Raw genomic sequence first — 13,931 nt, forward strand, 5'->3', positions numbered from 1 at the left:
AGACCAAGTCAGGAAGCTCTGCAAAAACGAACCTCACAAATATCCCTCATCTACTTCATTGCCAAGTCATTTGTTGGACGGGTGCTCATCTCTGGATGAAGGGCAGACCCTGCCAATTGATGCTAACATCTTAGCTGACCACAGCTGCTTTTACAACCAAGGTCTGACTACGGACCTAAAACACATCCAGTTGTTTTTTCTGTTCCATGTCTAGCTGGTGTTTAGAAATGTAGAGTCACAAAGCACCAGATCATGGTGATGCTTCATATTTTCACACATACCTAATTTCAACCAATTTACATTCCCTTTATACCCATAAATCTAGTTTGGACTGGTTATAAATATATTTTCTGTCAATATGCTTACAACTGTGATTTTGCCTGCTTGCAAAATTGAAAGCATTTAAACACTGTTTAAATGAAGCATTTTAACACTGTTTATAAGCCGATGCTGTGAAAATGGAAAAAGAACCATGAATAAAGTAAGCTCCACAGCCCTTATTTTTAATGTGTTAAGGCACTGCAAACCATAACTGCATACTCTGAGATGTCTTGAGAATCACAGCACTATTTTCTGAAGTCTGTATCCCATCTAAGAGTTTGAAAACAATAAAAATAGAAAATCGCCACAGACACAGAGTAGAACACACCTACCCTTCTTACTGTCACCGAAAAGCCTTTTCCACAGGCCATACAATTCTGTACCTCATTGTCTTCTGCCCACTTCCTGTTGAGAGCTTGGGTGTGTTTGATCTATACAGAAGATGTAAAAAAAAGCATCAGGCTTTTTAAAAAAATGCATGTCTAATTCCCCCTAATATCCTCTATTTCCAGAGCACACACTACCCATTGCAGAATAAAAGCACCAATTCTGTAATGATACTCGGGGCTTATGTTTGTTTAGAGAGGAAACCTTCCAAGCTTCAAAACTATAAGCAGATTTAATGACACACAGACAGAAGTATGACCCTCACACACCACAAATATAACACCTTAATTGACCCTAAAAGGCAACCCACCACCAATCTGACACAAATTTTAAATTCTCCTAAGGTTCCAAACAGAGAATCAACAGGTTTCATAGCTTCAAATCAAATTATACCTGTAATGACTGGTTTTCTCGGCCAAGTTCCTGCATTGCAGCAGTTGTATTGTCCAGCTTTTTCTTCATTTCTACAAGTTTGGCTTGAAGCTTTTCAATTTCTCCCTCACTTTTTATACACCTGGTAAAATAATAAATAGTCAGCTCAAAGCATTTAAGACAATGTACACTGTGTGTCCTTTGGGCCAGTTGTCAGTCTGAGAAGCTACCTGCATAAAACACAGCCTAAAAAATCCTTGCTCTGAAAAGTTCTTGGATGCCTTGACCAGGAAAACATTCTGTTGTAACAGTCAGTTAAAGATTATACTGGCATTGCTCCTAAGTATCTGCAGCTTATCAATACCTGGAGTTACTCCCCAAACCAGGGACAATGCTGAATGCAGTCCCCCTCAACAGCAAGCCCTGATAAATACCCCTGTGCAACAGGACACTCTCACAAACGAGATGCTGCAGATGAGGTCAAGACAACAGAGCAGAAAAGGAACCTTCTTCTTCTAGCAAGGCCACCTCCCATCAGCTGAAACTCAGTTAACTGCTGAAAGCCAAATTTCAAAGGGTATTTTTCTGCCAAGATGTAAACAGCTACTGGATGAGTTCAACACAGTACAGCAAGGGATTGCCAAAGAAAGAGAATCTCACTTGAACTGATCCCATCCTTTCCCAAGGTCTACTGCTCAAAAGTCAAATCACCAAGCTTGACAGTACCAACAAAAAGCTTCCCCTCTGCCTTCACCAAACGTGTCAGGAAATAAGGACAAAGAAAGCTTCCAGTTTCACAGGTGTTTCTTTTACCCTGGAAATCACTGCATTCAGGTAGCTCCTGCTGCCTTGCAAGGCCTCCTGCTGCCTGAAGGAAAAGCACTCTGCTTACCAAAGACTTAAATATATTGTAGAGACAACAGCAGGACTGGAGAAAATAAGACTGCAGGTTTTCAGGAGGAAGAAAATGCCTCCTTTGTGAAAATTAGTCTATATAGTCCAATCACATATTCAGTCTCCTAACACGGAGTAGTGGGCACACCTGGGAGTTCCTATGCAAATTCTGTGTTACTTAAGGGGTCTTTTCCAGGCTTCTGGATGACTATTGCAACTATTCCAACTGAATCAAGGCATGGGAGCCTCAGAGTAATGGAGAAGGACAGTTAGCTCAGGTAAAAGAAGTTCTCTCTGCCAGGCCTCACAAGGTTCACAAAACAGATGAGAAGCCACAGCCTATATACCTGAAATCTCAGAGGAGCCCAGTGGAAGTAAGTAAGCCCAGTAAGAAGGCTCTTACAGATGGACATAAATCTTTGACAGCAAGCACAGAGCTGTGGCTTGGGTGATAAGTAAAGATCCTGACAAGCCTGCCTTGTTTTCTACAGAATGATCACAAAGAGCACAGCTGGCTCCCAAAACCCCTTGCTGTGCTTTGGCAGGGATGACAGAATGTTGCACTCTGGAAACTGTACCCACAGCCCAGGCACTAAGAACAAATACAGATTTAAACAAAGCACAAATAGAGAATCCTGAATCAACTCAAACAAGTTTTCATTCTCATTTCATTTCATTTCTCAAACTACACTTCCATATCATCATGGCCACAGCTTACCTCTCCAATAATGCTCTTCTCTCATCCTGATTATTCTGGACTGTTGCTTCCAAGACAGCATTGTCCCCACGTAAATCATCTGTCTGTTTCTCCAGCTCACTCACTCGTCTTTGACTGCTTTGCCACTCTTTCTTCATGGTAGCCAGATTTTCATTCAGGGCTGTGACCTGCATGGTGAGCTTGGTCTCCTCTTCCTCATGTTTCCGTTTTTCTTCTTCTTTGTCTTTTTTCTCTGTGTGCTATGAAAACAATGGAAAAATGAAAAACAAGCTTCCAAGCATTCTCTGTCTATTCCTTATATTTAATTGAGGCAAAGAATCTTACCGGAACAGAATCACTACCTTTAATCAACAAACTCTACTAGACAAGGCCATCACCTCACTGAATTTTCCTATACCATTAAATGCCTCAAAGATTTTTGATCTTGTCATTCAGAAACTCATGTAAAGCGAAACTGAAGTCAACCCATTGCTTCTTTTCTGTCCCAAAGAGAAGAATCCAAAGGCATGTTCACAAAACAGCAGTCTCATACTCTCTAAATACTAACCAGTTTGGCTTCAATTTCAGCACATTCTTTCTTCAGCTCCTCTTCTCTTTTTTCCAGCTGATCTTTGACAGCTTGATGTTTTTGTTTCTCCTGTTCCAGAGTTGAATTTGTATTATCTATTTTGCCCTGCAGTTCTAATTTCTGTTGAATCAATAGCTGGTTTGCATCCTTGAGATTTGCCACCTCCTGTTAGGATATAGAGTTCAAAGTTAAAGTAGCAACACTGAAAGTGTAAATGGATTTAAATTCAAAAAGACTGTAATCCTTTCCTAGGAGAGGACAACAATAATTTTTAGTTTTATCACTGGAAGAAAGGATGGTTTTATAGCGCAAAGCATCAGTGATTTTCATGATCAAAGATTTTAAACTTATACTATGATCAACATTTAATTTTAAAAATATTTTAATGCATGTTTCTGCTAAGTAGAGAGGAAGATCTGTTGAATTGTTTTCTATTCCTTGAAAAGATGCATCCGTTGTCATTTTCTAGGTACTGTTCTAAAATTTACTTCACATTGTTCTCTGGTTGCAATAATGAGGTCTAAAACTTTGTAATGACAATCTAAGAAAGTTAGTTTCTATTAGTCTTAAATGTATAAAAAATTACTCTCTGTTTAAAGCAAGTGGGATGATATAAATAATGGCTTTACTTGTTCTTCTGTAACTGAACTCAAGTAGAATAGTTAGTTTAATTTATAGAAATCACTTTCCTTAAAATTACACAGCCAAGCATGTAGGTACTAACAGACTAATAGGGGTGAACCACTTTTGCATAAACAAAAATTCAGAATACAAGTTAAAACCAAACCAAGGACAGTGAAGAGAACATATCCTCAGAACACGAGGATGCCCTACAGATAGGTATACATCCATTCCTTGCTAGGAGATGGGAAACAGAATTTAAGTCTTTGGAGACTCTCAGCCTGATTGCTTGTAAGGAGATCAAGAAATGACTATTAACCTGACACTGGTGTGCACACGTTTTACATCTTTATAAATTTTATTCTTTAGAATAGAGATTTTAGGAACAAGAATTAGAATACCTTTCCCCAAGCACAGATTGCCTAAGAGAAACAAAGTACAGACTTATACCTAAAAATTACAGACCTTTTCCTAAACAATGGAGAACAAAAGAACATCTGAAGGTCGTAAGTTCTCATGTTATTTTCTTATTAGTGTATAAGGAATTGTACCTGTATTTATACTTGCACAACAATTTAAGTGTGCTTAACAGATGCAAATATAACTGCTAGTAGTTCATTATGGAAAACACAAACTACAGCCTTTTAGGAATGTTTGTTTTTATAGAGACTAAAAAACAGAATATATAGAGTTTGACAAGAAACAGTTAGTTTTATTGAAGACTAAAAATTATTTCATTAAAGCCTCCCAACTTTTACCCTTTAGGGAGCTCAACTGATTGTTATGATTTTGGAAAAGAGTTTGTCTTTTATGAGGTGCCTGACATTGTTTCTTCCCCAACTGTGACTTTCTAAGACATTTTATTAAACAACACTAAGGGAGTTTCAACTCTACCGTGCATGCCTGAGATGCCCCAGATGTGCCTAGAATATCTGGAAAAGTTCACCATTGTGACTCTTTTGGACAGCCTTTCATTGCAGAAGAGTCAAGCAGGGGTGTGCAGAGTGAATTTACAGTGGAACTAAAGAAAAGCCGGGACATACAACCCATCCTGAAGCCAAGACAAGTTATGCAGCCCACCTGGCTCACTAGGCCCTGATACTCAAGGATCATCACCAATCAAGACATCATTGCTGAGGAAGCTCAACAAAATCTGGGCTTTGGTTCCCTTACCTGTAATACCAATATTTACAGTAACCATCTTTGCAAAGCCATTCCAGATAACATCTACTGAGTAGGCACATATTTCTCATCAGATAACCAAACACATGAAGAAGACTCAGCTTGTCTCAATACCTTCTCAAATTCTTGCTTGCAGGCTCTAAGCTCTTCACCCAGCTTGGCACTTTCTTTTTCAAGTCTAGTCCTTATTTCCTGGAGCTCTGCAGTTTTACATTTTTCATTAGCCAAATCTTTTTCTTTCAAAATCTTGAAGAGAAATAAAAGTGCTAGAAAAGTTACTTCTTCCAAGTTCACAAAATAAAAAACCCAACCAATCAAAAAACATCCAGGGTCCAAAAAGTACTTGGTGGCTTTGTAATTATGGGGAAACAACTGCCATATACCTATCCACAGTTTGTAACGCAATTAGCAGCATGATTGCAGTTTTAGATTTAAAACTAATGTTTTCCCGCCTGTCTAGCCACAAACCTGTCTAGAACAAATCAGCAGCATATTTTGAACCAAATTCACTACAACTGTCTCTTTTTTAAGTCTTTTTACCAGAGGTTCAGTAAAACAGTCATTGTTATGCTCTCAAATTAGAGATGTAATAGAAAATAATAAAAGGTGCCTGCATGGGGTGGATGTGACTGTGTGGAGATTTCAAAAGGCAGAGGCATTTACCCTGTCATTCTGAAGATCTTGTAGCATTTTGGTCTTCTCACCCAGCTGCTGTTCTTTCCTTGATGCATCCTGCTCCAGTGTAGACTTAGCTTTCTTCAGCTCCTGAATCTGTTGATTATTGCTAGCAATTCGATTCCTGCTGGAAACTAATTCTTCTTGAGCTAGAGCAAGTTTTTCTTCTGTGGACTAATTAAAAAGAGAGTTCTGCAAGTTATCTGCCAGTATAAAAGCTTCAAATACTAAACAGCCAGTTAAACATTTTCCAAGTCGAAAAATTTCTACCTAGAGGGTAACATTTAGCTTCAAATGTTGACAGAGCATAACTACAGAAACTTCTAGTTTACAAAGTAATTTCCAGGAACAAACCTTGCTGTACATATTCCAGCTTTCGTCCTTACACAGACAAAAGGTGAAAACATGCAGAAAGGCGGAGAATAAAAACTGACAAAAAGAGAATGAACTTGAATTTGCTCACACAAATTTATTTTATCTAGGCAAATCAACAGTTCTATAACTCTAGACTTCTGTTACTTAAGAACCAGTTAAGCTATACTTTGAAGATTTCAAAAATAATTCAGTGCTATTTTTTACCAATGACTTAATAAAGTTAGTGCTAGAACAACTGTAAAATTTCTTAAAATTCTGAAGTGAAATGTACAAGATAAAAATGCTAATATCAGGAGAAAATGTTTCACAGTTTCTGCTGCACAAGCATTTTAAACATTAAGTTTAAACTTTCATTCAAAAGCTACAGATGATAGTTCATTTGCCTCTAACTCTCACCATTAGCTAGAAAAAAACTTTGATTTATCTCACAAAATCCCAAGAAACAATCCAAAACTTGCACCCAAAGCCAAAGCTCAGTTTGTTTGCTCACAGCAAAATCAAACTTCGGGGGTCTTTCTGAGTTAATGTTCTGGAGGTTACTTTTTTAAACCTTCTACCTTAGGTAAAGACCAGTTCCACTTGGAACCCACAAGAAAAAAAACCAAACAAACTCATCCACTTCTTCAAAATATTGGAATTTTATGGAAATTTTTGATGCTATGATACAGAAGATGAGCTGAGATTTATTATTAGTAATAAGTTTATTGCCTTCAGTGCAGCAGTAAGGATTTCAATTTTTTTCAAGACAAACTCAATTGTTTTTGAAGCTCTTGCTTAAATATTAATCAAACCTCTTGTTGAAGGTTAGTAGTTTTAAAAGGAACTATAAGCAGAATTTTCCCTTCATTCAATTATGCATATGCTTTAGTCACTCCCATGTTGATTTAAAAGCTAATTCATTTCTGATGCCTCATGATCCTCCTTTGTAATATCTGAAGTATTTTGCTTGTAGAGACAGACTTAATTTGAAACAGCAGTGATGGAACACTGCTGATTCAACAGCATTTTCAACAATCCCCATGACTCTTAAAAAGCTCACAATGGCTTTTAAAATTAATTTTCAAATAAATTACTTTATTTGCTTTCTGAGGTATTAGAGTTTACTACTTAGCATTTTGAAAGGTGTTGACTCAGAATTTTTTGTAAGCAAAATAGGAGGTGCTTTAGCAGTTTTCAAGGTTTCAGCAGGGTGGGCATTTCAGAAAGTAAAATTATCCCACTCTGCTCCATTGTGTTCAGTGGAATACCATATTTTCCTAACATTGAGGAAGGACAGGAAGTCTAGCATCATCATATAAGATCTTCACAGGAAAACCCAACAGTCTCTGCAGTTTTAGAACGAAGCATAATATAAAGCCACAGCTTTTATTCACATTTGTTTCCAATAGAAGAAATGTGGTTACATCAAATTTTCTAGCATCAGATAATGAAATTTGATGAAGTAGATAGTGACACCCATACACTAGTGGGGTACTTCTCTCTCAATCCACCCCACAAAGTCTCTGCACTGGACAGGTTATCTCACTGTGTCTATACCGAGACTGAGACAAGGAACAGGTACAGAACAAAAGAGGTCAATCAGTACTCATTTTTGTAAATAAAGAAGAATGCTAGGTTGACTGGTATAGAGTTTAAATAAATACAGATATTTGAAAATTACAGTTTGATTCACTACAGCCTGGCCTGTGCCAGTGCAAATCGTTGTGCCAACATCACAACTGGTCCTAGCAGGGTGGTGGGACCCAGATTCATTCCACCTACATGAAGTGCACGAACAAGCATGTGAGTCTGTGTGCTCCCTGATCCCAGTCCACAAGGACCAACATTAAATTATTCACAGATGCTAACCTGATCTCTCTTCACTCCCTAAGAAAAAGAGTTAGACTGACTGTATGCAACTTAGGCTCCTGACTTACAGAACTGAGGTCTGGCAAGCGTGAATTTTGTTCCAGAACATTCACTGAATATATGCTGGCAGCAATGCCAACATTGGAGACAAAGAAACATTCTTTTGAAAAAACAGAAGAAACCAGGACTGACTACAAAAAGCACGAATGCCAAAACTCAAGAACACTTGGCAGAGCTCAGGAGATCAGATTCACAGAAAGTGTCCTCACACTAAGTCAAAATCAAGGAAAAAATAACAGTTTGAACATTTTTATTAACTCTTCTATATAAAAAAATGCCTTTTTCACAAAAAAAAGGTATGAATATATATACACAAACAGATATTTGTATAAATAGGTGTGTGTATATACAGAAATTATTTGGCGGTATTCTTTTTTAATTATATATATCCTTTGTTATCAAAAAACACAGCTTTAACAAGCACTCAAATCCTACCCTATCTCTTTTTCCAGTCACAAAGACAAAAATGTGTGTGAAGTTACTGTTAGAGACATTTTTAAACCAAAGTAAGTTTGCAGCAAATAGTATCCATAAAATTATAACTACATTCCCAGTTCCAATTTTATTATTTATTGTATTATTTATTTATTTAATTACAACACTTCTTTAGTTTGCAGGACTCAGAGCCTCACAGTTTGCATCTGGCCACAGCAACATGGCCCGGGTGCCCTGCTGTGGACGCAGAAGCTCGGGCTCCGCGGTGCCGATGGCCCTGCGGAGAGCAGCGCCCCGCTCCGCAGCTCTGGCTCAGGCAGCGCTGGATCTCCAGCCGCAAACCGCCCCGAAGCGCTCGCTCCCTTCTCAACGCCACCTCCGCCTCCCCGCCAGAGAGGAGCCATCGATCCCAGCAGTGCTATTCCCAACAAACGCCAGCAGATGGTGCTCTGTGTACAGCCCAACTCCCGCCGGGCCCTCTCAGGAGCTACCCTACACGTCACCCACACAGCCCCTCGTGATCCATCCTCACGCCTGGAACCTTGGCCCCGCCAACAGCATGGTGCCACAGCACGCGAGGATGTTTAAGTTTTCCCTTTTAACTCCAGCATTGCTTGGATGTCACGATATGGCCTGGCCATGCCTGTTCTGGACAATGCTGGGCTTCTGACGCTGCTGACTCAACACAGCTGTGCAGGGAGTTCATATCTCTGCTGAAAATCCTGCACTGAATGACACCCAAGCTGACTCTACATACAGACCAGTTTTAAAAACTTCTACCACTGCCTACTAAGAAGATTAAGGCCAATCTAAAGCTCAGCCTAACCATCGGCTTTGGTTCCAAACTTTAAGCAAAACACACAGCTCTGGCTCAAATGAGCTACTTTTAAAAAGTAACTTGCCCAAGGCAAAAACATCATGCAGAACTCATTTTGAATAGGCTGTGAAGGGCTACTATAAAGTTCTTCTGACTTGAGTGGCATTTTGATATTCAGCTCTCAAGACTAACATTGTCACTCGGAGAGTGTCTGAACGTGCTTTTCTTTTGTGGTCTTCTAAGACAAGCTACCACTGCTTCTTTAGTTTAACGTTGCACTGAGGTAGCACAGCCATGCTTAAGGATCAGCTCCCCACTTTTTCCCTCTTCTACATCTTCCGGGAAAAAAAAAAAATTGGTGTCCAAATGGGCTCTAAATTGGTACACCACTTCAGTACTGTCCTGGGGTGATGTAATGAAGCTGCTTTATTCCTTAACCATCCGCTCAATGCCCAAGGACGCTGTTTCTTTAGGATGGACCCGGGGGCCGGAGCCACGGGACCGAGTGCGGGGCAGTTCAACGGCTCAGCCCAACGGCTCAGGGGCTCGGGAAGGAGTGAGCGGTGTGCTGCTTTTGGGTTTCCTTTGTGTTCCAGCTAGCTGGGAAAAGGTTCTGTTGGGTTCCTTTTCTTGTTCTTTTTTCCCTTTCCTTCCCCTTGCCTCACTGCCTCCCTTCCCTCCTCGCCGGTCCGAGGAGCCTGCAGGGGTGGCCCTGGCTGGTCCAAGCCCGCGTGTCTGTTCCCTCTCCGGGAATTTGTTGTATTTTGAGGGGTTTTTTCCATCCTGTTCTACCCTGTTTTGTTCATGTGTTAATAAACAGTTTGGTTTCTTTTTCCCACTTTCACTCCTTGTGACCCATTTGTCTCATTGACGGAGGAAAAGGGGAGGCCCTTTTCCCTTTGGAGGAGACACTCACTCAGGAGTGTTTCCTCCTGAAGTTTTGTCTCAAAAACCAAGACAATTATTTAGGACCCCAATCTTCTTCAGTCTCTCTAGGCTCCACAGAAACTTACATAATAAATCAAGTTACCTGACTACTCACGTTAAAAATCTTGTTTCCCCATTGCCATTACCTTATTTTACCTTTTTGCATAGAGTCCTCTCTCTCTCGCTACCATCCCCATTGGGTCTAAATACATGTGAGACACTTCCTGTCCTATTTTATACTTGCCAGAACTAGAGGTCATCAAACTGCTCTAATAATAATACTTATTCACAGCTATTTTGCAACAAGTGATACTTTAATGAAAATTATACCAAAAAAACCCCCAAGTTACTGAACACATCCAATGTTTCTACAGGCCATTGCATTACCAAAAGGTGATTTAAATGCAGTGCAGGAAATAAACTCACAGATGTATATGTGCAATAGTAACAGACTGAAAGAAAGAATATGCTTAAGCCACCACTGCTTGTTAATCATGCAGAAGTTCTCCACAATTTAACATAGCGATTCAACCATGCTGCACTGAAAGTAAAGCTTCAATAACCTGCAGGGAAACATGGCAGGTAATTTAGTACTACAGAGGAGGAGTGAGTTTCCTGCAACTGCAGTGGCCTATATGTAGAAGAGGTATTTCTCTATTTCTTAAAATAACCTGAGCATGGAGTTTGGCTAGGGCTCCAAAGCTCACATGGGCCAGTGTGAAACAGCCACAAGACCTCTAAGGGTTTCAGTAGTGGGATTGAAAGGCCCACCTTTGGGAGAAAGGGAACGATGAAATCAAAGCAGGGAACAATGAAATCTAAGCAGTCACCACAAGCTCCCTTTATACATAACAAAGCAAACAGAAGCTGACATCTAAAGCAGATCAGATGATCTGTCTCCCCAAAGCATCTATTCCTCTCCATAAACTTCAGAAGAGCCTAGAGCAACAGCGTTGGACGCAAGACAAACCTGCAGTGGGATTTATCTGGAGTGAAAAGCACTTAAGCTACAAATCTTGCCAGCAGACAGCCGGTCTGTGCAGCACAGTATGTCCCAGGACTAACTGAAGCATTGGCTTAGTACCGACATGAAGCAGAGGGTTATAAAAAAAAGCCAAAAAACACCTTTGTTGACTGGCTCAGCTCTCAGCAATACCTCTCTGAAGGCACTGCACACTAATACAAAACCAGGTAACTTCAGTTTAGGAATAGCAAAAACTTCAAGGACTAAACTGTATTCCAGGTAGGTCTATAAGCCTACTGTTTCTGTAAGTTTGACATCTCTCAACATCTACCATCAGCCAGGAATATTTTAGTTAAATCATCCAGAAGATAGCAGTTACTCACATGCTAGCAGACCTTGCCGTAATTAGCTACACTATTAAAATTAGCTGAAAGCTACAGTATAACAAGAAAAAGCAACATTAAAAAAATAACTCTTTAATGAATATAAAACTAAATCACCTTTCACTTTGCTGCTGCAGAAATGCAAGGGTATTTCAGGTAAACTGGCAAATATGTTTGGCTTTAAATTAGTTTCAGAATATCCTTTGTCTCAAGGGAAGGGATTTAACAGCACTAAATTCTATATATAGCAGAAGAGATTTTTTTTCACTTATACAGTTCCTGCATTGTTTCTTGGTCTTCAAAATGGATATTAACATCTACTAAGTCACATACGACATTAAAATGACTGCAAGTACCTTAAGGTCTTGCCTGGTTGCCAGCAGCTCAGACTCTTTCCCATAAAGATCCAGTTGCAGCTTCTCCATATTTTCTTTATGTTTATCATGGGCCTTCTGTAAGTCTGCTAGCTTGCCTTTCTCTGCTTTAAGTTCCTGTGCTGACAAAATAGACTGCTGTTGTAGTTTATTCTCCAGCTCTGCCTGAAACATAAGCATAGAAAGTTTTAGTTAAAGTTGCACACAGTAAAGTTAGCTTAAGCATTTCAAAAAATTTCAAAAATGCATTTCTACTGCAAGAAGAGAATTTTGTTCCTCTTATGAAATAGCAGTTCAGTAACCTGATATTTGTGATTTTGCAGCAAGGTTTTATAACTAATTTAACAACAAAATTTAATTCATGACAAAATACTAAGTGAAACACATTAAGACCAAATATTAAAAATTGGAATAATGTTTCCAAGTGTGCTGGTTTTGGCTGAGGTAGAATTTTCTTCATAGGAGTTAGTTTGGGGGCTGTGTTTTGGATTTATGGTGGGAACAGTGTTGTTGTCACAGGGATGTTTTAGCTACTGCTTAGCAGCGCTCATACAGAGCCAAGGCCTTTCCTGCTTCTCACACTGCCCCATCAACAAGAAATCTGGAGGTGCACAAGAATCTGGAGAGGGCACAGCCAGGACAGCTGATCCCACTGACCAAAGGGATATTCCATACCATATGACATCACGCTCAGCATATGAAGCTGGCCGAAGAAGAAAGGGAGGGAGTTTGGAGTGATGGTGTCTTCCCCAGTCACCGAGCAGCTCTGTGCTGCTGAGTTGATGGCTGGGGTAAACCACGACACCAAAATCTAATGTTTCCACAGGCTGTCTAAAGCACAAATATGACCATGTAGCATTGGGCAGCCAAAGCTGGAGCCACATTTAACAGTGCATGGCACACAGCACAACATTCCCTAATGTTGTAAGACATTTGAACTCTTTCCATTATGGTTTATGAGTTTCATACTGTCACTCAGATAAATTCTTTTGGTATAATATGAGAAGACTTGGTTTAAAACTGCCATGGACATTTTAAAACACTGTAGAGTTTGTCTAAAAATACTCTCATGAAATTCTACTGCTTTACAAGAAAATGGCAGCTCTTGCCTTGCTCCTGAAGCAAAAAACCCACATTCAATCTAGCCTATTTTTTCCCTTTATTAAATTTCAATTCCTATGGAATTCATATTTCAGCACTGGTTCTTTTCATTATTGCTGTTGATGTTGTTGTTTATATCTCCGACAGCATCTGAAGACCTCACCGCCATATCCTGACCTTATCATTTCCGACAAGACTACAGCAAACAGAGTTTATCACAAAGTTATTGACATAAAAGCTTCAGTATTTATCAGAGGAATTTACATTCATCTTCTTATAAGAGTAAGAAAGGACAGTCTTACCTTTTCTAAAAGGGCAGTTTTTAATTCAGCTTGCAGTGTCTCACTGTGTTTTTTCTTCTGCTCAAAAGATTCCTTTAACTCTCTCAGCTTTCCCTGGAGATGTTGCTCACTTTTTTCTTTGTCCTTCAGAAGACCCTGGATTTCCAGTACTTGTGCTCTTGCTGAATCAAGGTCTATAGACAACTGCTTAGAAATCTACATTCAAAAATATTAAATAACTGTATTTAATTTAAATATAAATAACCATTCATACATGCTGTTCACAGAATCAGACCATCCCACAGTGCCACTGCTATTTCAGAGTTACATGGCTGAACAGTGGCAAGCAGATTTTAAGAACTACCATAACACATTAAAATAATCTGTTATTCCAAATTTACAGCAGTCTTTTTTACCCATTCTAAATTAAGATCAGGCAACTTTGCTTACACCAGCAGTGGTGTGGGCTCTCCTGCTGCCAACTGCAGCATATACCAAGCTCATCCTTCTGCACTTTCCACTGAGCACCACAGCACTTCAGCTGAACGAGTGAGGAGCCAGGGAAGTAACAGCAATAGTCACACAATTGCCATCACACCTGCACACCCCCAAACGTCTTTCAGACAGT

General features: G+C 39.6%; 1 protein-coding gene across 2 annotated transcripts in view; it reads right to left on the bottom strand.

The window, feature by feature from the left end:
- The window catches only part of EEA1 (early endosome antigen 1), a 69,177-nt gene that overhangs the window by 7,685 nt on the left and 47,561 nt on the right, over window positions 1-13,931 (bottom strand). For both annotated transcript variants that reach the window (XM_042025422.1, XM_042025416.1), the window contains 8 exons: window positions 13,325-13,519; window positions 11,904-12,086; window positions 5,727-5,912; window positions 5,178-5,309; window positions 3,240-3,425; window positions 2,693-2,931; window positions 1,102-1,222; window positions 654-752 (listed from right to left, as the gene is read on the bottom strand). In XM_042025422.1, the coding sequence (XP_041881356.1) occupies window positions 654-752; window positions 1,102-1,222; window positions 2,693-2,931; window positions 3,240-3,425; window positions 5,178-5,309; window positions 5,727-5,912; window positions 11,904-12,086; window positions 13,325-13,519 (1,341 nt within the window). The remainder of the gene's footprint in view (window positions 1-653; window positions 753-1,101; window positions 1,223-2,692; window positions 2,932-3,239; window positions 3,426-5,177; window positions 5,310-5,726; window positions 5,913-11,903; window positions 12,087-13,324; window positions 13,520-13,931) is intronic.

The sequence above is a fragment of the Corvus kubaryi genome, unplaced genomic scaffold (assembly GCF_017639235.1).
Source record: "Corvus kubaryi isolate FWS band 111438036 unplaced genomic scaffold, C.kubaryi_AGA036_p1.0 129, whole genome shotgun sequence".
Taxonomy (NCBI): domain Eukaryota; kingdom Metazoa; phylum Chordata; class Aves; order Passeriformes; family Corvidae; genus Corvus; species Corvus kubaryi.